Here is a 24,191-nt window from a genome sequence, read left to right as displayed (position 1 = left end):
TGTTCCATTATTTTGACAACTCTCGTTTAGTTTTAATTATTTATACTTCATAATATACTAGTCACTCTACTTGGGAGGGTTTTACAAAAATAATGAAGCTCTAATAATTTGACATGTCAGTTTAGTATTTGCTGAAACAGGGAGAGAGGAAAACCATCCCTTTCTGGATGTGTGCAAATCAGGAAGAGCGCAGATCAGTTGGAACACAGATCTTCAAAGTTGTAATGCAAAATATTATACGTCTCTATAACGCCTTTGACCGGGAGCCCTCGGAGCAGCCTACCTCACAGAGAACTCCCGCAAGCCGACCTGCCTCGCTGCTAGACACAGAAGGATCGATGCTGATTCTCCAGAAAAATCATATGGTTTGAAAAATAATAATGAATGTGAAGTAGTTTTTGTGCCCAAATCAATTTTTATCCTCAAATCCATTTTTTTCCAGCATCACGAGGGCTAAAAGCTTGTTTTTAATTTAAATGAGAGCTATGATTTTTACATAATCACTTGATTCCTGGAGCTGGCATTCCCTCGAAACCCCAGCCCGCCTCCCCCCTCCCAAATCTGGCAGGAGCTGGCCACACTCTTCCAATGACAGAGGCTGTGGAAGAAGAACTCAGCATGTATTTAGCTCAGTTTTCCAGGTACAGAGAGTTCTGTAGGGCACATGTTGTAACTGTGCCTTCGTAGTCATGATTTTAAAAATAAATAGAAAAAAAAAAAAAAAAAAGTCCATTTCCATCTGAGATTTGCCAGAAAACTGACTCTACCAGCCCTGTCCTGGCTGTCTGCGAGCATGTGGATGGGTTGCAGAAACTGGCGGTATCTGGGAGTGAAATAACACACTGCAAACCCCTCCGTATAGAACATTATCTCCCCCTGGGCTGGTTTTGAAGGGGCCTGTCGTGGGATGAGCAGAAGGGAGCGGGAGAGGCAGAGCTGGGGGCAGCTAGCCGGGAGGGGGACAACCCGCTGGCCCCAGGGCCTCGGGCCGGGCTCGGCCTGTCCCCTCGGAGCATCCTGCTCCCTCCCTCCCTCCCCACGGCTGGATTTGGGCTCCCTGGGCCGGTCTGCCCGGCCCCTGGGCCAGGCGGGGGCACCCATGGATGGGTGCTGCCTCTCCAGCGGCGGGCTCTGGGGCGGGGAGCCGGGCAGCCTGGGGCGGGGGGGCTGCGGGGAGCGGGGCCACCCCCGGGGTCAGCGGCCGAGACCCGCTTTTCTCTCCCGGGGGGGAGAGTGCGGGGGGGCCTTTCCGAGGGGAGTGCTGGGCGCTGGGGTCGTGTCTGGGGTGTTGGAAAGCATCCTTCTTCAGGGGGAGGGCACCGGGGGGGCAAGAAGGCTGCTCGGCACCGTCCTGCGTCGGGAGGAGGGCAAAGCCGGGCACGGGGCTTCGGCGAGGGCTGCGGGCGGCGGAGAAGACGTGACAGGGTCCCCGTCAGGGAGCGGGGGCCGGTGTCACGCCCGGCCTGTCGGTCCCCCCGCGGCTGCTGCAGCCCCCCCCCCGCCCCGGGACCCGCTGCCCTCCCGGCCCGGCCGCCCGCGGGGAGCGGGGGGCTGCAGCCCCGCTGCCCCCGCCGGTGCCGGCCGCGGGCCGGGGGCGGCCCTGCCGCCGGGGGGAGCCGCCCGGCCCCGCCGCGAACAATAGCGGCCCCGGCGCGGGGCGGTGCGGAGCGGGGCGGGCCGGGGGCCGCCGCCCGCCCCCCCGCCGCCGCCGCCCGCCCTCTCCCCGCCCCCCGCGCCAGAGGCACCGCCGCCGCCGCAGCCGGGTCCATGCCCGCTGGAGCCCCCGCCTGCCGCCGCCCGCAGCCCCGGCATGGACGTTAGGTTTTACCCCTCCGCCCCCACCGCCGTGGGCTCCCTGCCCGGCGCCGACCCCACTTGCCTCGGCCCGCTGGATTATTATCACTGCAACAAGGTACCGGGGCGTGGGGGGGTGTGCGGGGGCCGGCGGTGCCCGGTGGGGCTGTCCGGGAGGCTCCGCTCGGCGCGTCCCACAACTTCTCCGCGGGGGGGGGGAGAATGTTAAAGAAAGGAAAGTAAGTGCCGGCAGCGCCCGGCTGCTGCGGGAGGGAATTTTGAAAGTGGTCTGGAAGCGGAGCGGGGAGAGCCGTCGGGTCCCCGGGCAGCCCCGGCGGGGCGGGGGGCGCCGAGCCCCGGGCGCTGCTCGGCGGGGCGGGCTGGACGCGGCTGCGCCCGGCGGAGAAACGCTCAGGGGTGAGCGCGGCGCTTTGGGGCTCTTCGTTTCCGCCTCCGTTTGGGGCGGAGGATTTATTTAATATTTTCCCTACGGGAGCGTTTGCCCCGAACCGACGTACGTGGGGTTTTGGTTTGTTGTGGTTGTTGTCGGGCACTTTTGGTGGTTGTTGTTTGCTGGGTTGTTTTGCACCTTCTTCCCGAGGCTGCCGAGCCGCTTGGGCTGGGGTCGCTGGCGCCTCCCGAGCGGGAGCTCCGGCCCCCCCCCCTCCACCCCCCACCTCCCCGCGATGCTCCCGCCGAGGGCAGCACCCAGCCCGGGGGTGGGGAGCGGGACCCCCGGGACCCCCGGCGCGGCGAGGGGAGCTCCCCAGCCGGCAGCGTCCCCGCTCGCAGGAGCGGCGAGGGAAAGCACCTTCTCCCTGGAACGGGAGAGGGACCCGCCGCGGGATCGGTGAAGGCGACGGAGGGGCTGTAGGAAATTTCCTTCATCCGAGAGAAGACGAAGTGCAGGGGCCAGATGCTGTACTTGGGGATAAAGAGCTCCCCGCGAGTATCGCCTTCCCCGCGTGGAGGCAAAGAGCGCTGATAGTTCAGCAACAAAGCCGTAGGAAGGAGCCCCGTCTGGGGGAGGGAGGATCCCCACGATAAGCTCCGAGACGGAACCCTGGCTGCGTCCTCCTGGGCCAAATTCGGGTAATTGCATGGAAAAAAGTTAATAAAGGGAGGAAATGCTCTCCTGCGCTGGCACTGCAGCTCAGGGTGCCCTCGGCTCGTCTCGCTGCTGTGATACTTCGGGATCAAACTCTTCAGAAACAAGCCGACGGAAACCTGTGTGGCTTCCCAGATGCAGCAAATTAATCTCTATGTATCAATATATGTATTTAACTGTTCTCTGTTATTTGGGTTATTTATCTCTTTTTATTAAGTTGTAGCAAACCCAATAATTCTCATTTATTTTGAGATGCCTGATTATGCTGAAAGGAAACAAATCGATTTCTTCTGTATCCACGTACCGGTAGTTTCAAACTGTTTTATTATCATTGCCGTTGCTCTTAAAATGCTAAATATGCTTTTAACACACTAACGACAGCAGGGTCACCTGGGAGCAGGTCATCCGTGCCACTGCAGCGCCTGCTGTTTTGTGAAAAAGTGTGCAAAAGCTGGAAGTCTGGGTCATGTGAGCGCGTGCCACGGGGAACCGCGGCAACCCCCAGATCCCGCTGGCTTTAGGAACTCGATTTTACCAAGAAGTTCTTAGATGTGAACATGATTTAGTTTGTCTCCTGGCAGTTCGTGCGGGAGCTGGGGCTGGCAGTCGTCGAGCAATGCTACAGGCCTTTGCCGCGGGGCTGCGCGGTCCCCGCACCCCCCCAGCAGCGCCCGCCGGAGCCTTGGGGTGCGCGGGGCCCCACGTCGTCCTCAGCTCATCCGTGGCCTGAATCCCTGCGATTAGTCCCGGATTAGGCGGTCGCAGCTGATCCACGGGTCCTGGCTGTGGCGCGGCACGGGGAGGCTGGAGGAAATCGCCTCTTGGGGCGATGCTTGGCTCTCCAGGGAGCGCAGCCCGGGAGAGCGAGCGGGTGCGTTTGGGTGCTGGTGCTGCCAGGGAGGATGGGACCCTGGAGGGGACCCCGGGTGCTGCCCACTGCCACCAGATGCTGCTGTTGTCGCTGCTACGGAGGATCTTAAGGCAGTGGGAGGAAGAAAGGAAGTGACTTACCCTTTTCTGATATTCAGGGCTCTCTTGTTATTATTTTTTCTTCTTTTCTTTTCCGAGTTCTCAAATATCGTTTGCTTGTGCACAGCGGTGCACATTTCTCTGTGGGATGAGGCTGCTGGAACGAAGCCAGAGATGAAATGGGTGACTTTGTTTTCCTGGCCGAATGCAGGTGTAACTGTTGTAACTTCGGCATCAAAACGTGGCCCAGTGCGGAGCGGGCGGAGGTATGCCTTGCTTTGGAGAACTTCTCGGGCCGGTGTGGGGTGCTGTGCGGCTGAGGATCACCACCTGCACCCTGGTACCTTGTGCCTGCTACAGAGAGCGCTGCCTGAGCACACCCGCTTCCTGGAGCTGCATGGGACCCTCCGGGAAACTCCAAAAACTCACACCAGTCCCAGCCCCATCGTTCCTGTCCAGTGCTAGTGGCTCAGCCCAGAGCTGGGCTAAAATAGTATCTGCCTCAAAACATTTCCACTTAAAAAAGCTACAGAGAAGGAGAGGGTGGACTGGAAAAATCAGAAGTTCTCCTGTTATCACATGCAGGTATCCCAGATGAAATCCATCTCTAGGAAGGACCTAGGCAAGGAGCACTTATAGTCTCTTTGCTGTCTTCCTGCTTTGTTCAGTTTATGGAGGGGCTTTAAAGTCCTTCGATTTAAAACAGCTTTGTTCGGGTTTGGCTTTTTTTTTCCCCCCCAAGAGCTGCTGTATTTATTTATTTATTTAGGGGAGAGGCAGAGAAGCTGGAAGGGAGTGTGCAGTGTCACTGTGTATAAATAACTTGCTGAGAGCACAGCAGAGCTCTGCCTGCACACCCATTGCCAATGAGCTTGCTGGGTAGATGTGCTTTAGCCCAAAGCATCCTGAAATGTTAATGTAATTGTTTTGTGCACTTACTGAACATGATATTGTTACCGTGAGGTCTCCGATCTCATCTGTGTGCTGCAGTAAGCCACAGTTTCTCTTTGCAGCTACAGAGGTGCCTATTGCACATCAGCATTTCCATTTTTAAAAGGACAAGGGATGTTTAGAGGGATAATGAAATGGGAGCATACGTTCAGCTGAGGCCCCCCCCAGAGGGGGGGCATTTCCATGTTTTCTTTAACCGCTTCTGGAGCGTCCCTGTTTTCCCTTGAAGGGCTGGTCACCGAGAGGGACTCAGTGGGGAGGAACGGGCTAGATGCCCATGGGTGGAGAACAGGGTCCCTCCTGCCCTGGCAGGCAGGGTGAGAAGGAGCCTTCCTCTCTGCTGACTGCATTTGGTGAGGAGTTTCTGTGCATTGGGCGTGCTGGTAGCATTGAAGCAGGGGAAAAAGGGCTCCCCATATAAACCTGTCTCCATCACAGGTGATCCCATGTGGAGCAGCTTGCTGCAGCCACTGGGAAACAGAGCCAACCCAAACTTCCCAGTGCCCGGGGAGCTGCTGCTCACAGCTTGGAGGACTGGTGCTCCTTAGCAGGATTTTTAGGGTTGCACTGGGCTCAGCTCAACGTACAAGTGTGATAAGGAGCAACACCTTCCCGGCGCTGCCCAGCAGCCTCTCTAGGGCACGCTGCAACAACTGTTTCCCACGCCGGGGTGCTGGCCCCTCGCCTCCTTCCCAAGGGCCAGATCCAGGACTTGCTCCATCGTTGGGACTGCACGGAAGAAACGCCACTTGTGCGTTAGGTTGAGTCTGCAGAGCAGCTGCGAGGGACCGGAGAGGTTCACTGAAGGTGGTACCATCTCTGCAAGGAGCCCTCATCCAGACTGATACCTGTCTCTGCCATCGGTCACCTGAGCCCTGCTGAAAGGAGCATCTACCTCTGTTTTGGATTTCTCTTTTAAATCTTGGTCTAAAGCCCCTTTTTCTGTCTCCCTGGCCTTTTCCAGGGGCACTGGTACCTGCTGCAGGCCCCACTCCTGCTCCATTACCGGGGAAGTGGGGCTTTCTCGGTGTCTTGCTGCTGCCTGGGTGTTGTGATGGTGTTGCGGGGCAGAGGCAGCATGTTCCCGCACCACATGAGCGGATTGTTGGTCTCTGGTCGAGTATTTTCACATCACTCCGGTTACTTTCTGAAAATTTGGAGATTTTTCCCACTTAAACTCTAGAGAGACTCTTTGCATCTGTATTTCACGATAATTAAATCATACAGTTTAGTAACACAGGGGCTCATTCTGCTCTTCGCAGGGCTTTAGCAACAGGATCTGGTATGCTGGCTGATACACCAGCATGGAAGGATTTTCCCAGATCTTAAATTGTGTGGGCCCACAAAGTACAGGAGGGAGTTTTTTCTTCTTAGCCCAGGCAAAATTGCTTTTGCGAGGGAGGTGTATGGCAGGAATCCTGCCTGAGCACAGCACCACATGGTCTTTCACCCAGTGTAAGCAGCGATGCTGTGCTGTGGTGCACAAAGAGTGATCCTACTCCCTAGGGGCAAATTTAGGGAGTGAATTAACATCTCTCTATTCTTCCTGCAGAAATAAATTTAAATATAAATTCTTCTTAGTTGCTTCTGGTGTTTTGATGATCAGACTTGGTTAGCATGATGCCTAATATCCACTTAGGGCAGTGATTGATGGGGAGGAGGAGGACCCAGCCTGGGAATACAAACCCCTTGCAGAGCAAACACACAGCTGTGACACTGGGAGTGCCCGTGGTCCTCAGGAACCTCCAGCATTTCTGGCAGTTAATGGGAGGTGTGTGCTGGGGAGCCCTGTTAAGCCTGTAGCGTTTCTGTAGGATTCAACAGCACCATTAAAACTTGTCCCACATCTCCCTAAATAGGGCTCTGTGGCTTTGCATCTCCAGACACGCCCTGTGTGTTGCCTTTTAGGCTGATAAATTGACAAAAACTATTTCACCAATACACCATCGTAAATTATGGATAATTAAAATCTACTAGTCATGAGATGAGTATTAATCTGCAACCAACGCTCTCTTCTTTTAAGAACCCTTCAGAAATGGGATCTGAGCTGCTGGTATGAGCCCAGGTCGATGTAGTGAATGCATTTCTGTGGAACATTCTTGTTTTGTTTTGACTTTTACCATAAATTGTACATTGCAGTGATAAACACGGTCCCTTTTTCATCATTCCAGAACTGCTTTGCCAGTCTGGAAGATAAAATATATTCTTTTCCTTTCTACTTTCTAAGCCAACTCTGTTTTGAAGTAACATAAATCTTTCTTTGGAGATGGAGGATTTTGGATGGAGAACAAAGTCCAGCAGATTTTTCATTTGGGGCCTATTTTATTCTCATTTGGCAGGCAGCTCCTGTTGATTTGCAAATGTGGATTTTTTTTTTTAGGCCCTGAATATGGGCAAGGGCTTCCTCTGAAAAGTGTTTGAGCTACTCAGTGGGACAGCCCTGTGTTCTCCAGAGCAATCTTTGATGGGTTGCATGGCGGAAGGCGTTTGAAGCTCCATTTTGCCTTGGGCTTTAAGTCAGGGATTGGGAGCTAAATAATGAATGTCCATCCATTCACAGAAATTGTTGTTCTGTCTGTATGTGCAGAGGAAGGGCTTTAATCTGGTTGGTTTTGGAACAATGGGAGATATTTTGAAGACTGGTCTGACTTGTATATAACAATGTGTTGGGGCTGGTTCTGAATAACCTTGTCAAGGGCCTGATCTGTGCAAATCCCTGTAGCAGAGGAACATAGAGACCAAAAATTGAGGATCAAAATCTTGCAACTTTCTCTGATTTATTTATGATGCTTCAAATTAATTATAAATATTGTCCCCTAAATCAGTGGTCCATAGCCTATTGCGTGTTACACTGCCATAACCATGGAGTAAATCCACGAACAGCTCTGGACTTATACCTCTGAGCTTGCAACAGGCACTGGGATCTGGTTTTAAATCCATAATGCAGAAGACATTTTGCTGATAAATTGTATTTTACTTGTAACAGACCGGAGCATCCTATAGCTTGTGCAGCACAGGCAGTGGGGGGAGCACCTGTAACCTTTGCAGAGCTCTTTTCAGGACCCTGCTTTCGCTAGCTGTAAGGACGGGCACTGCCCGCTCCTGTCCTGGTGGTGGTTGTCACCATCTATTTCTGCATATATTCTATTTCTGCAGCATTTGAAGAAAAATCTCTATTTTCATTCTGCCTTCACTGTGCATCTCTCCGCTGCTGGACACAAGGAGTGGGAGTCGCTGCATGCAGACTGGCCGAGCTGGGGCGTGCTGTGGTGGGCGAGTGTTATCCTCTCTAGGTGCACAGTTTTTCCCTATTACCTTTGCACTCATCTGTTTTGTTTTTTTTTACAAGATGAGCTCTAAATGCTTTTACCATAAGTTAGGTTATATCTTTCAGTATAAACGAAGCATATAATTGTGTTTTCGTAACAGCTCTACATTAAAAATAAGTTATTGTGCTGCTAATGTGTTTTCCCTGACAATTTTCCATCCAGTGAGTGCAAGGCTTCTGTCTGAAGCTGTTGGTACCACCTTCTCTGCCTCTTCTTTATATTTTATTCTGCATTTCTAAGGTCAGGGTAAAATGTTAGCATCATTCCAGCTTTGATACCATTAACTCCTAATTGGAGGTTTGAGCTCTAATGTTCCACCTTCACGATTTTACACACTCGTTTTTATATAATTAAAGCTTATACTTGGGGATGCACAGTTCAGCTGCAGGGGGGAGAAATCTTGCAACAAAACTTACTGAAACAAGCACTAATCAAACTACTTCTAAAAGAAAAAAAAAAAGTGTGATTGAAAACAGTGTTAAATTGCCTGTTTTTGCACTTATATGACCGGATTTAAATATTTTAATCATCTGCATCCCCCCTTCTTCTTTCTATTGTTTCCCTCTGGTGGTTTTGTTCTGATGGATGCCATTTCTTCTTTGAAAAATGGCATTGGCTGCTGTGTCGCCTGCAGGCGAAATCTTTGCATTATGCCACGGAATATCTCTCCTCCGCCGTAATCTTTTGCATAGATTGGTTGACCTCTGCAGATATAATTAAATCTCTTCCTGACGACTGTGCAATTTCACTTCGGCTCTGTGGCGAATGTAACTGTTAGGTAAGTGTTAAATTAGGGCCCTGGACCAGTAATTGTTATTATGGAAAGAGTATTTGAGCATCGGTTTATGCTGGTTGCCACACGCGGCTTCTGAGGAACCTTATCTGCAGAAATTAGGTGACTCTTGGTCTGAGGCAGTTTCTTGACCTCTAATTATAGCCTGGACACAGGAGGCTGGATTGCACAAGTGTTTTAAATGTAGGTGTATTAATTTTTTTTCTGTTGGTTTAAGAACCCAGCCTCTTGCTCTTATGGTGTTTGGGGTTTGGGTTTTTTTTGGTTTTTCTGTGTTTCTAAGGTTCTCATAACTTAGCAGGAGCCAGAAAAGGGGAGTGGCAGTATGGGGACCTATTCTCAGATGGGGTGGGTGGTAAAACTTGCTGTGGCTCCGCGCTGAGCCTCTTTTCCTCATCCCGATGTGCATCTTCTCTTCCACGTGGCTGAAACCACCAGCCCTACGGAGAAGGGCTGGGGTGGCCCCTGCCCCAAAGCAGGCAGCCCTGGCACCGCGGACTCGGGGGTGACGAGAAGCACCGGCTGTACTGGCACGTGGCACCCTCGCTTCTGGTGACGTGCCACCGTCTTCTCTGTCACCCAGGTTGTATTTTCCCCTGGAACTGGGCTGCCCAAGCCCTGTGGATCCTGTTCCACCTTGGTGGCAGTGAGGAGTGCTTTCTGTGTCTGATTAGCTGGATCACATCAGCAGGTTTTTCTTCCCGCAAAACCTACCAATGACTCAGAGTTTCCATCCCCATCTGGACTCATCAGGGAGGCTCCATCCCCTTTCTCCCTGGCTGTCTGCCCGTTCACCATGCGTCTCCTCCCCTTTCAGCTTCAGAGAAAGCCTCTTCATCTTCCTCTTCATCTCCTTCTGCTTGCAGGGTGGAGCCTGTGCTTGCCTGTGGTCAGGGTTGGGAGGTAAGGGCTGTATTGTGGCTCTGCTCTTTAACCTCTGTATGAACTGGCCTAGGTCTCTGTCTCCAGAAACAGGAGGTCATTTCCAGGTACCCCAGGCATTTGGGGGTTATTTTTACGAATAATTTGAGCCATCCCCAGTGCTGAGCATCTATTGCAGGAGACCCAGGCCCCTGGAGAGGTGCAAGCAGAGCCTGAGGCACCCCGAAAGGCTTCTCTCTTCCAAAGATATGGATCGACCATGTTTATACCTGAGAGAGTTTCACCTTTCCAGCGTGATTTATCCAGTGGTTTATTCTCTGAGCATCTTCTCCTTCTCCCTGTGAAGATGATAGAGCTGTACAGATCATTAGAAGTTATTAAACTATTTGAAAACCCTCAAATGCAACAGTTTTAATGTGAAGGATGACCCTGCATGGGGGGGAGCTGAGGCCGGCGGTGGTAACGGAGCGCTTGGCCCCCCGTGGTGCTGGGCTCACAGCAGCATGCTGTCCGTGTGGGGAGCTCCTGGACCTCGGTCCTGTTCCTAGCAGTGTGTGGGCTGAGCTCCTTTCTCCCCCAAAAGCTGATCTCTGGGTCAGTGATGAGCTGTTTCATTCCCCCTCTACCATCACCTCTCCTTCATGCCATGGGGAAGATGCTGCTGGGACCCCGGGGACCTTTGGGATGCTGCAGCTGGGGGGAGGACGACATGGCTCATCCGAGCCCAGCACTGCTGCACCCACAGAGGTGTTCCTGGCCTTCGGATCTCCCCGGCTGATGCTGCTGGCTAGCTCTGAGTTAAGCAACAAAATAAAAAGTCTTTTTACAGTTACTGAACCCTAAAATAAACGTAAATTTTTTTCTCTATCAAAAAATAACCGTTTAGATCCCTTCCATGTTTCTCATTTTTCATGGGTGCTTCTTTGAACAGTAGGTTGTTACAGTGAGCCATGTCAGCACAGCGTGCCTGCGGTGGAAGAATGATGTATTTTTAGAGAATTAGATTTCTAGTCCCTAGTGTCAGAAGAGGGGCAGCGTGCCCTGGAGTTCTTAGCGAAAAGGAAAGAAACTTTGTAAAATTAAACTTATGAAAACTTTAGAAGAAGTTTTATGTGGAAGAAATGGAATTATTTTGGTTTGTCCTAGCTTATGCAATGAGTACAAAAAAGCATTTGGATATCATCTGAAAAAGAAGCAGCAGAAATACTGGGAGGGAAACATGAACCACAGAAGCTGGGGCTCGTAGCACAGGGAAATGTGTGTTCGCCCTGGTAGAATCCTGCTCTGTTTGTCCGTGTTAAACCCAGGGAGGCAACTTTTCCCCTGATGCATTATCTTGTCTCTAAATAGCATTCAAAGGAGAAGAAGAATGTGCTGTTAAAAATATCAAACTTTTGGGAATGGCTGGCAGACTTTACCACTGATAAGCATTGTTGATTGAAGATCAAACAGCCCTTGAAAGGAGAAAAAAAAACCTTCCAACAAGCACCATGGATCTAACCCTGCAGCCAGACAGTGAGGTCACGCAGGCTTCCCTCTGTGTATATTTAGGAACCTGCACTGGAATTATGGTCTGGTCTCCTCTACCCCAGACGGATGTTGGCGACATGGTGGTTTTAAACCTGATAAATCTGTTAAAGCTGAGAACAACATTTATTAGATGCCAAGAAAATCAGAGTCATGTTTTCATTATTAGGTGGTAGTTATGTTTGATTTTTCTTTTCGCCTTAAGATAAAAAGTCTGCCCAGGAGGAAAGACTGCAGGTCATAAAGTGAACTGAAGACTAGTGGCATGTGTTTTTTAATTAATTGACAACCTGCATTTCTGTATCAAGGTGGCAAATTAATTGTGGGTGGCAGTCTGTTTGCAAACCAGATAGTTCTGTCGTGGCTGTGCCAAATGGTACATGTGGAGTATTTAATTATTTGATTTAAATCAGAGCAGAGTGTACGTTTTATGAAAACTATATTAAATCAGTATTTTCACTTAAGAGTTGGACTTTGAAAAGAGGAAAAATATTAATGAAATGGTCTTTTTAGCTTCACAGACTTGCAGCCCTTTAAATAAAGGGGTTGGCATGTAGTGACCTTCTTTTGGGGGGGCAAAACCCTGGTGAGAATAACAATACGTAACTTCAGTCGTCTGTGGATGTGGGGTACCAAATCTGTGTGAGAGTGCAAATGAAACAAATACATGTTTAAAATCATAGAATAGCTTAGCCTAGAAGGGACTTACGGAAGTGTATTTAAAATAATTCCAATAGCACCTTCTGGGATTGAGATGGCAGGAGAGAAAAATATCAATATACAGCCCACACCAACTACGAGCCATGGATTTTCTGCTCTGATACAGTGAGAGTCTCAGTGGTGATCGCTGCAATCAAATGCTAAATAGGAAGTTTGTAATAAAAAGGGCTTTAGTTAGAATTAATAAAATGTGAAATGCCTCATTCCTTGGAAAACATGCGGTATTGACTGAGATTTAGAAACACATTCTGTAGAAGCAGGGATCCAGATTGCAGGCTCCAGAGCTGGCTCCGGCATTCTTCCCCTGCATGTGTTACTATTCCTGTTAGAGTTCAGGGTTTCATTTATTTTATTTTTTGGCTGGAAAGGTCACAGTGTGCAAGTTTGAGAGGATATTAGTGAAGAGCTGGAAACAAGGGCAGCCTCATACAAAATTACCATCCACTTCTCCCACTCCTGCACCTTCCCATGCCTTGGGTGGCAGCGGGATGCCACCCTGTGCACACAGCGTCCCTGCTCTGAGGCTGTGGGCTGTTGCTGGAGTCACGCTAAGTCCCTCTTTAATATTCCTGCTGTGTGCAGCTGGACTGAAAGCCTGTTTTCATTTTGGTGTTGATAGTATCTAAGGGCTCAGTTCCTGAATGTGAGGTGCTGCACATTAAACGAATGTGATGGAGAAGAACATGCCCCATTTCAACTATAGCTGTTGCCTCCTGTATAAGCTCCCAGAGCAGATACCGAGTACTGAATTTCAGGGAATATAGGTAGGATCTAAATGTAAAGATGTGATAGTCATTATCAAAATAGGATGCTTGCATAACAGGTAAATCCACAGTTATGATGGATATTTATTTCTGATTTGGACCAAGTTTGATTCATTTTAAGTCCTTCTATCCAGAGCTGCCCTCCACCAGCTGTCTGTGGAGCCATAGGTCCAGGTCCCATTTGCAGGAAAGCACTGCTCTGAGTCAGTTGTCAAAGAAATGTGAATTTCAGCATCCTCTTGTCCTGTGCAATTGTGTTATGATGTTCTGAAACTGAACTGGGGCTTCTCATTTGCCCCCAGAGTTGGAAATCTTGAGTATTTCAGAGGCAGAAAGAGTATGCTGCTGAATCTGAGGATTTAGCTTGTGTCACTGTCATCGTGCCATGAGCATGGGGATGGCGCCAGCTTGGAAGGGATCCTGTACTTGGCAAAAAAAGGTCTCAAGAGCAGGCTGCCTCCTTGCGTAGCGCAGTTATAGCAAGAAGCTGCAGGACCCAGAGGTTTATGAAGAGCTGCTGTGTCTCTTTCCTTCACTAGGTCACCAAGCTGGAGTGCTGAGGGACCAGATGTCCTCAGATGCTGTGAAATAGGGCTGGTGGTTGCTGTCCTGCTCTCAGAGCATGGGTGTGCACATCACAGACACTCCCAGGGGCCGTGTGGCATGTACAGCAGGACAGGGGCTGCCTGAAACTGGTGGCCTCATCCCTTTGGCCAGAGCTGTAGCCCCTAGAAAGGCCAAGGGGGAGATCCTGCCTTCTTTGGGGTTTCTGCTGTATTTGTTTGGGGCTAAACGTGACATCCAGTACTACTAACCCAGCAACATCCAGGCTGATTTGGCTTAAAAATTACAGTGTGAAGCTTGCGCGATTGAACACTTCCGAGCACGACGCCTGTAGCTGTGGGTGCTTTGCCGGATGCAGTGGCAGAGCCCGGCTCTGCAGGGCAGGTCTGCCAAGGCGATGAGCGCCTTGGGTCCCTGCCCAGGCATCGCTGAGCTCCGCAATTAGCGTCTGCGGGCCAGAGGCAGCGCGGCAGGAGCTGCTCAGACCTCACAGCTTGGAGCCCTGTGTGAGACGGTTTTCCCTTCACTGTGTTTCAGTGGTGCAGGCTTGACTGGAGTGCCTCAATAAACCAGAAAGCTTAGTCCGACAGGGTTGGGAAGGAGGTGGAAAAGGGATGCTTAATTCTCTGCTCATCTCAGCTGCGATTCGGGTTTCATTTCTCTTTGCTGAGATTTCCCTTCTTCCTTGCCTGTTGTCCACGCGTTACTTCTGTTGCATTTGTTGGGGTTTGGGTTGTTTTTTGTTTGGTTTGTTGTTTTTTTTTTCGCCTGGGGGCTGCTGTGTGAGGTGTCTCTTTGCTCCGTGGGCTGTTCCTGATGCTTCGTTTTCCTTGCTAATACCAATTGTTTCTGCCAAAATCATTCGGTGGTGTTATGTAAACCTAGAATCACACGCTAACACTCTAATCTGGGCGCTCCTAAGCGCGCTGGATCAGATTCGCCCCCACGCTGACTCCGCTGCCATCAGGCATGTTGTACTGGGAGTCCCCTTGGCTCAGTAGCCACAGGGGGTGGGATGCCACCGGCCGTGACATCCACAGCCACCTGAGCCAGTCTTGCTGTTGTCGCTGGTAATTTTAGTGGGAGGCATGAAAACACCCTGTAAGTCACCCAGGGCTGGGATTTAAGCTGTTTGTAGAGCATAGTACCTGCAGAGCAGAGCTTGGTTTTTTGGCACCGTGGTCTGTGTTTCTGCTGTTGGGTTTGCAGCAGCGCTGGCAGATGTGTGGTTCCCTGCTAGCACCAAAAGGTGGCTTGCTGCATCTCTGCCCCATCACTGCCCACGGCCCAGGGCAAAGCCTGCCCGTGTGGTCCCGTGCTTGCCCCAAGCCAGCCCATGGGATTCGAGCTCCTGGAGCATCTTCATGGAGATACTGTGTTCTGCAGAGGCTGCTGGATGGGCGCCTCTTCTATGCCAGAGCGTGGTCCCTCCTCTGAAGCGTGCACGCTGCCTTGGTGACAACTGGTTGTTTACCTGGAAGGTGATACTAGCAAAGATCTTAATGAATTTCCAAGTGCTGTTTAATGTGATTTGGCAGTCAGGATTATTTTTTTTTTTTTAAAAAGAAAAGAAAAAAAGAGGGATCCACCATTGCTGTGTGCCCAACCTCTTCCCCATATATTCCTCTGTTTTTGAGAGATTAAAAAGAGATTAAATCCTGCTGAGCTGTCAGGTGATGCTGATGAATGTTTGGAGAGTATTAGGGTAAATCCATTCCTCCTGATTTATCTCAAGATTTGAATTCATTGATAAAATTTACCCAGGTTACATCTCTGAAACCTCCTCTGGGCCCGTTGAATCTGCAGAGGTGTAAATGAAGGCAGGACTTGCTTCTGGAGCCAAAAGGCTGATGAATTAACCTTTATAAGGTTGATGAAAGCTTAAGATAGATGTACATCTATTCCTGTCACGGTGTCCAGTTAATCCACACTGCCACAGAATTAAAGGATGCCAGGACTGGCACCTCGGCTGGGGGAAACTGGCCTCAGTGCTCCTGCTGCACTGCAGCACGGCTGAGAGATGCTCTGCAAGAACTGACCTGCATGTGCCAGATGCCATGTTCATGTGTCGCTTCAGTTGCAGCAGAAAAATGCCATCTCTCAACCTAGGGTTGAAGTGTAATAGGTACAGCTATGCATTGGTGTGCAGGGGCTAGGTTCAGCCAAAGCTGCGTTGGTGTCCTGGCCACTATTTTTATTCTGTGGTGGCACTGCAGTGGGACTGGAGGTTAAAGAGGATGTTCTTGGCAGCCTCCAGCAGCTGTTGGACCTTTTGGTATATCTGCATGAATCCTACAGCACCAGCACAAGGATGGCAGGACTCCAGTCCGTGCTCCTATGAGGTGTCCCAGTATCAAAAAGGTTGCCTTCAGAGGAGCAGAGACCTGCGGTGTTGCCATTTGGGCCAAGGACCAGTGCTGTGACTTGCGCCAGCAATATGTAGCACCCTGTGCTGAGCATCCTGCTGGGGCTGCCGGAGAGAGCACGGCTCTGCAGCTATTCCAAGGATATAACCAGCACAAGGCTCAGCAGCAGCACAGACAACTGCCCTGGGGGTGGGAGAAATTGTAATAGTCTTCACTACTTCTTCTCTGTGTTGTGCATAGTCAAATTAAGTTCTTGAGAACCAAAAAGACCCACTGGGAGGACAGGGGTGCAGCAGTGGAGCCTTCACCCCAAAAGAGCTTTATAAACTAGAGCAGCGCACGGCAGGTTTTTTGCTGCTGGAGATCTGCACTGCCCGTGGCATCCACGGGAGATGGTGAGGTAGAGGGGGAAAAAAGCTTTGTGCAAAGTGAATTTGGATTTTTTGGCTTTTGGAAAAGAGGAGCTCACACCTGCACCTGTTTGGAGCCCTCACCCTGGGACTGCAAGAGAGCTGCAGAGTGGCTCGGCCACCTCAGGGTTTGTACCACCTGCAGACCTGTGCCCACTTCAGCTGAGGTTCCCTGCAAAGAAATAACCACTAAAGTAGTAGCAGTGGCAGCTTTGGGGTGCTTCAGAGAAGGTGAGCCTATAAGCAGCAGGTATCTTCATGTTGTGTAGCAAAGCTGACATTTAAAAATCACCTGGATGAATGTAAAGTTGCTTACGGACCTTTTTGACCGAAGAGATCAAATGTGCTCATGCAGAGCCTGACTTGGAAGCCTGGGGAACCTCAGAGCATGGAGGACCCAACATACGAATTCACAGTAATTGCTCAATAAATATGTGGTAACTGGAGGTGCAGGAGACAGCTGCTGAGTGTCTGATGTGTCTGCACACTTCAAAGCCTGTTAGGCTGCAGCTGTTAAGGGAATCCAGTGAAAGTTGGCTGCTGCTGTGGGGCTCTTCACTCCCTGTAATTTGATGACTTGTACATCCTATGAAAGAGAACTGTGTTAATGTTAGCCTGGGCCAGGTGCACTTATCCTGAAGTTCCAGGCTCTGTAAAATAGGACTGAAGTCAGAGATGGTCTGGACAAGTGGTATCATGGCATGGAGGATACAAGGATCAGGCTTTCTCCCTGTGGAGTGAATCTGTTTGCTTCCTCTGAGTTGCTTTGGATTTATACAGCTATTGCACTGGATGCAGACCCCTCCCAATCATTATAGATACTGATGGGATGGGTAGGAAAAATGAAGCCCAATGGTAAGTCACAGATCACTAGGACTACTTTCAAGAATGTAATACTTGGGAATAATTTAGAAATAACTTTGTTTTTTTTCCCCAGTCGGTGTTTGGAATATACACTTTTCTGGAAAGTAAGGGGAAAGAGAGCTTGAAATTCAATATATTATTAAACAGAGTTTCCTTAACTGTCATTAAACAAGAGGATTTTGAGGGAAGTGTTTTCTAGTTTCTTTATGTTGCTGCTCAAGCTGATGTTTGCCAATGAATGTGTCTCCTTCAAGAAGAGCAAAAAATAAAGTTAAATTCACCGTTTGGTGGAGGAGAATATTTGGTATCCATTTTTTGTGATGATGGTAGTTTGTTTAAAATAGTTACCTTTGTATTTGCTTAGATTAACTCTAAACAGAAAAATAATGGCTGTTGTAACGTCTCTATTAGAGGAATATTGTTTTAAAGCACTTTGGGGTTACATTAGTTGAATGCAAAATGAATTCCTCCTCTGGAGCAAATAAACCCCAGTGGGGCTGAATGCTGGGAGCTGACAGCTTGATGTGGGGATGTGCATTGCAGACAGGTCTCTGGGGGCTGGTTCTTGATGTAATTCTTCATGCTCCTTCTCTTCCCTCCTCCCTTCACTTACCTCAGTGAAGCGGCATCTCGCCCCAGTGAATTGGTTAAAGCACTTACATCTGAAACTGGAAGGCACTGGGCAGTGTGGAGGGGGGGCAGCACTGCTAACGAGATGTGGAGGGAGTCAAGAAAGTTTTAAATGCTTTAAGTGTAGCCTCTTGATATGTCAGCACATGAGTAAATAGACTTTGGTGAAATACCTTTTATTTTCTCATCTGAACAACTTATACTTGCAGTTTGTGGGGTTTCTCATTTTTCTTTTTTTTTTTTTTCTAACTATACCAAAGTCTGACAGCATGTGATGGGATGCAGTAGGAAAGTGCTGCTGCTGATGCTGTGTGCATGTGTCAGTAATTGCATAAATAGCTCTGGGGCGAGCGAGGTGGCTTGCACGAACAGCAGCCCATCTGCATGCACAGCCTGAGCGCAAAAGGCTTCTGTGCACCCAGGACCGAGCTGCGTCCAGGCTCCAGCTCACCAGAACTGCAGGTGCACACATAGGAAGTGAGCTGAGGCCTCTGAAAACTTGGCACAGGTTGGTTTTCAAGCAGTATCCAATGATGCAGTACAGTGAGTATTAGGAGAACAACATCTGGTAGCTCTGCTGTCTACATGCCCATTGCAAACAATTTTTCAGAGCTGTGTAAATGTTCAGTTTAGTAACATAACAGTGTGGTAAGAGACTTACGCAGTCAAGGCCACCTGCTTGTCTCTTTGCCTTTCACATAGAATAATGAGGACATTTTTTTTATTTGTTTTTGTTTCCAGTGCCATAAGTGACACTTTAAAAGCAGCTAAATGCATTAGAAAGAGAAGTCAAGATCTCTTTGTGCAAAGATGCCAACATTTTTATTTTAAGCTTAATGCTGCGGTTAGTTCATCATTGAATTGTAAAACACAGGTGAGGATGACTTGGTTATCCTTCTGGAGGGGTTAGTTCCTGACTGTGGACGGGAGGTGTTTTCTCTGAAGGGCTGTGTGTGATGTGCTGCTCGCACAGGTCTGGCCTCCTGTTGTGCAGCCTCCCCCTGCGACAAAGGTTTCCAGTGCTGGATGTGGCAATGCCCTTTCTCCATCCAAAACTGAAACAGAGCTCATAGCTGGTGTGAAGCCATGAAACTACAGGTGGTAAAAGTGCTCTGCAAAGCTCCAGCCCTTTTGTATGTGGCAAGGATGTGCCCACAGGGTGCAACCCTCCCTGACTGCTTTGCAGGCAAGTGCATGGTGGTGGCAATGGAGAGTCCCAGCTCTGCATGAGCAAAGGGGACAGACAGCTCTGCTGGCTTCCTTTGTGGCTGATGTGGGTACACGGCTTCGTTTAAATTTAGGAGACTGCAGAAATTGGGGTTGGGTATTATTGCAACTACGTGTTGTCCAGCAGAGTTTTGAGGCCCCAGCTGAGAAGGGTTCTACTGAGCAAACATAAGGATGGTCCCTCAGAAAAATAGCAAAGATGGATGGAGTGTGTATATGTGTGTATATAAGGGAGAGAAGAATTACATTGCTACCAGAGAGTTTCTTCCCAGGATTATTTTTTAGAAGAATCTCAGTGCTGCAGGTTTTGCATTACCAGCATGTCTGGTATGTGGTACCTGAGTCTGGAGCTGGACTGTGTGCTGTGCGAGGCCAGTGTCCAACACGAGACTGGTGTTCCCTGGCCTGCTGCTGGGACAGTCATTGTTCTTGCAAGTCATGTGCTTGGTGAGATTGCTGCTGGGCTGTGGCGTCTTCCTTCACTCTGATGGAGAGTTTGCACTCTGGGAAATTATTAGATGATTGTAAGAAAGCGCAGGGGTGATGCAAGTGAGAAAGTCTGGTTTAAACTCACCTTTGGTTCCAGAAGACCTCTGGAGACATAGATGCCATCAGCATCCTACAGCTATGCCATGCTGAGTCTGATTCAGCCACCAGCAGTTTGCATCAGGCAGCTGCATTCCAGCAGCACTGATTTCAGAAGAGGCTCTAAAACAAGTAGGACTAGTCAGACATCCTTGGTGGGTTGCAAAAATGGGACTTCACAGGTCAAAGAGTCAATCCACTTCTGAATTCCTTGGGCACTGTGGTCAGTTAATTTGTGATATATTCTCCTGCAGCATGAGGCACGTGGTTTATGGTTTTACCAAAATCATGAAAGCTGAAAAATTCATCAATCCTATTCCTTCCTACCGGTAACCACATGGTGAAATTTTCACATTCTTCCTTCCCCTTTCTCTCTGTGTGAAATGTCCCACCTTCTTCTACAAAACGCCCCAGAGAGCGCGTGGCTGCCTGTGGTACGGGAGCCACGGGCACTGCTCTAAGCCAAGCTGGAGTGTAGCTGCAGCTCTCCAGGCTTGCAGAATGCTCCCTGTTTAGCATGTCATCTTGTTTCTTTTCCTCCTGGAAAACTGGGGAAAAGAAATGGTAAAAGAGGAGCTTATCCATTCCCATGCTCCCTTGCTACAATGATGAAAGAGTCAATAGGAGAGGTGACCATTGAACCACTGCACAGGTTTTGCTGAGTTCCTAAGCAGCAAACTTCTGAGCTGGAGTGAGATCCACCTTGTTGGTGAATATAATGAATTGCATGTCTGTTGTGTGTATGTAAAAGCTGGAGTTTCTGTGGGAAGGGTAACGCTGATAGAGGCAATTTCCCTGATCTGGTGAATGGCTAAGTGCCTGCTGGGCGGTGACATCAGAGATGGGTCCCCTGGTCCCCAACAGGGACCAGCACGTAGGTGTGGCTTGGGTTGGGGTGTCTGCATCTGCTTGGGGATGAGGGAGCCATGGAGGAGAGGAAGGAGTTAAAATGAATGCAGACTGTCCAACAGGCTTAAGTGTGTAGGTGTGAAGACACTTTTCTGTTGCATTGTGCTGCTTTCAAAGGATTGCAGGGATCAGCTCTGGACCCCGAAGACGTCCTGCTCCTCTGCCCATCTGCACCTGATGGAGAATTCCCCCTCGGCAGGGGGGTACCCAGTCTCCATCCCCAGGGCTGTGCCTTGGGCATCCTTCAATGACAGGAAGCCTTCTCTGATACTTGGGGACTTCAGTTCACATAACCATCTTCATTGATCTTAGGCGTCAATGGCATGCGTGAATGGGAAAAGGCAGCGGTTCCAGTTTGCCCACATTTGTTAAACTTGGTATGAGAGGAATTAATTTAAAAAAATTAAAATTAAAACATGAAGCTGAAGAGATGAGTGAATTTAAGTGCTATTAAGAGTTTATTGGTAATGCCAGATGTGTATATGGATTCAGCTGGGAGGCTGCAGCAGCAGTGCGGCAGCGTTGTTCCATTCCTCTTTCAAGAGCAGCTCATCCCTGGGCTGTGGAGCTCTGTCTCTTGGTAGCGAGGGGTGTCTGGTTTCTCCCATCTCCTCTACCCTTTCCTCTCTGCCTGTCCCACCTTTGCTCCATGAGTCCTGCCAGCTGCATCTGCAGGGACGGGAGGGAAGGTTGCCCCGAGATGTCCATGCTTTGGTCGAGATGTTACCTGCTGTTGGACACAGACGGTGCCCCGCAGGCCCAAAGCTCCTGGTGTTGGAGGTAAAACAGCTCCTGCCACTGCTTCTAGGGGTGTCATGAGGCTGCAGCCCAAGGCCAGGGTGAGGGGCCTCTCCTGGAGGGTATTTGCTTACAGGCTTCAGTTTGATCCCTTTGCAGCTCCTGCCACAGAGCCTTGATGGTGGTGAGTGCTTCTCTGCACCAAGTCACTTTTGGTGGTGAATTAAATCATTACATTATTTTTTTTCCCCTCCAGTATTCAGTGTTCTGAGCTAAATTAGAATAGAAACCTTTTCAAACCATTCCTTTAATAAAGTATTTAGTTAATAGATGATGCATAGCTCACAAAGCTTGCAAGAATCTGACACGGGGTATCATAATATTATGATATTTAACAGCAAAACCTACTGCATTATCAACTTACCTCTATAGCATGGAGGAGGCAACAGCTGAGGCATAAAAACTAATGCTTCAGTATGACAGAGCTAAAATTGAACTTGGCAATTACCGCGTGCATGATTCGCAGTATTGTGAAGTGAAGCTACTATATAAATCAGCTCCAGTAATCATCGGGTTTAAAATTAGTCAGTTACTATTAACTCTGCCAGTGTTAGCATATGTTGAAGAATTATAAAAGTGAAAGGTATGGAATATCTGAAGTACAGGTTTAAAGTAAGACACTTGAACAAGCTCCCAGTGGGAGGATTTTAAGTTCATGCCGAAGTAAGGTTTTGGGTACTCTGACAAAGGTTTGTGGAACACATTTAATTGCACATTGCAGTCTAATCTTTTGAATGCTTAACATCCTTTGGAAAGCACCTTTTCATGTTCCCAAGACTTTCACAGTTCACAGAGGGTAGAGTGATGATTGAATTTAATTTTTTCTCCCTTACAGAATTATTTTTTTCAGAGCAGTGCTATTCAAATAGTTTGCAGAGCTCTTCAATGCCACGCTTAGAAAAAAGGAAACAGCAGGATAATGTTTTAAAATCATTATGGGGAAGTGAAAGGCTGCTCTGAGCACAGCACAGAAATTAGCAACTGCTATGATTGCTAAATTTTTATTCAATGCAAAATTCATGGAATTTGCTGCTATGAAAAATACGGGAGTCAAGTTATTTAATAGGGTTCTAAATTATGTAGGATGCACAAATATTTTATATGGGGCAGAGAGCTGCGTGTGTTCCTGTAGGAGAACAGGAGCTGGAAGCAGCTCTGCTGGGGTCAGATGGTTGCTTTATTTGTCCAGTCCTGTTCCCTCGCCCCTCTGGTTCATGTTAACATTTTCAATTTAATTTTTGAAATAACACTGTTTTGGTCTAGGTGATGCATGGCTGTGATGAGTGTTTGTGTGTTTATAACCTCTGAAAGCTTTGAAGAAGGATGAGTGAGGCTGAGCAGCTGACTTGCTGCGGGGTTCGTGCCCCTTGCTCTGGCCTTGCTGCGTCGGGAGGACGCGTCACACAAGCAGTACCTTGTGTGCTTGTGGCTTTTCTTGTCGGGGCGCTGCTGTTCGTGAGTGATTGTGAATGACTTGCATCCAATGTTAGAATGATTGGAGGAGGAGGTGGCACGGTCCTCTCGGATCCGTCAGCCTGGGCTGCTGCGAGCAGCTCCTAACGGGTGCTTCGGGCACTTAATCTCATTTCAAATGCCTCAGTCCCTGGTTTCTCCTTCCCTGTGTCCCCTCCAGGGGAGACAGGCTGTACTCTGATGGTGTTTCCTAGCTGGACACTTTTCCTGCTAGTGAATCTAAAACCACATTTCCTTAACTTCATCTGTACTTCAAGTTGGGCCCCCCCACCCCCTGCGTTCCTGCCTCTCCTAGGCAGCATCCCCTGCGTTTCTGCAAGGTGGATCCCATCTCTCTCATTTCTTTTTCCATGTCTGACCTTCCAATTCTAACATAAGTCATGATGACTTTTGTGGGTTTTCTTTTTCCCCACCTATCTCCTGTCCATACCATTTTGTTTGTAGGCAGGTCTGATGCCAGAATACGCTACTTGTTTCTAACTCCAGTAAGGTGGAAACGTTGCAGCAGATCTGTGCTTTAGTCTTTCTTTACTTTTAGTCCCCCCATGTGTCCTAATTATTTAGTGCAACTTGTTCAGACAATGTTTTTGAAGATGCTTGTGCTCTGGCAGGGAGGGTAAGATGATGCTGTCTTTTCTCTTTCCTTTTTTTTTTTTTTTTTTTCTTTCTTTCTCTCTCTTGCTTTTCTAAATAGAGAAATAGGAGGTGTATAGCAGGACCATGCCGTGTGCCTGGTCAACATGCAAGGAGCACACAGATAAATACTTTGTTAATCAAAGTGCAGCCTGATCAGACAGAGAGATGGAAAAGTTAGCACCAAGGGCTGTTTGGGTGCTGCTCCGGGGCAGCGCCCGCACATGATTATGGAATTAGTTGCTGTACTCTGCGATAAAGACTGAAGACTGTGAAGGTCACTGTGCACAGATGAGCCTATTTGCCATCATATTGGGGACTTTGTTTTTTGGAAATGGGCTCTGTTATTTGTCTCACCAGCAGCAAGGCGTTACCTTATCAGTCAGAGATAAACCTTGCTGCGTTCCGTTAAAGGATTTTGAAATATATAATTTTCAATTGGCTGGTACAGGGTAAATTGCCCCCATTCTCTTTGCCAATAACTTTAAGATTCACGAAGAATTTATCAGTACATTTAACACTTCCATTGAAACTATATTTCTGAGGTTATGGAAATGAGCTACAAATGAAAGTCACAACTCAAAAAGCAGGAAACATGCCTGTAAGTGAGGAAAAAGCTGTCACTGGCATTGTGAAGAAAGAGAGGTATAAATAGGGCATTGGGTTAGAAAGCAGGAAATCTGCGTGCTGTGGGTTTTACTTGGAATTTCTTCTGGTGACCCTAGATAAGATTGTTAACCCTTGTCTCTGCAGACAGTTGTATGTGCTCATTTATGGGCTCTGTTTCTGGCTTTTGGGATTGTCTGCATGAGCTAACTGTTTGAAAGCGTAGCCACTCCATCAATCATGGGTGTGTGGTTTTCATGCTTAGGAAGGATCACTTTACCAAAGAGAC

At 48.9% G+C, this 24,191-nt stretch overlaps 1 protein-coding gene across 1 annotated transcript in view; it reads left to right on the top strand.

Annotated features, from left to right (window-relative positions):
* The first annotated feature begins 1,742 nt into the window (after window positions 1–1,742).
* The window catches only part of TOX2 (TOX high mobility group box family member 2), a 153,808-nt gene continuing 131,359 nt past the window's right edge, over window positions 1,743–24,191 (top strand). Inside the window, exon 1 of the mRNA XM_074920466.1 lies at window positions 1,743–1,912. Coding sequence (XP_074776567.1) covers window positions 1,811–1,912 — 102 coding nt within the window. The 5' untranslated portion in view covers window positions 1,743–1,810. The remainder of the gene's footprint in view (window positions 1,913–24,191) is intronic.

The sequence above is a fragment of the Athene noctua genome, chromosome 16, assembly GCF_965140245.1.
Source record: "Athene noctua chromosome 16, bAthNoc1.hap1.1, whole genome shotgun sequence".
NCBI lineage: Eukaryota > Metazoa > Chordata > Aves > Strigiformes > Strigidae > Athene > Athene noctua.
This window is presented reverse-complemented; position numbering and strand designations above follow the sequence as displayed.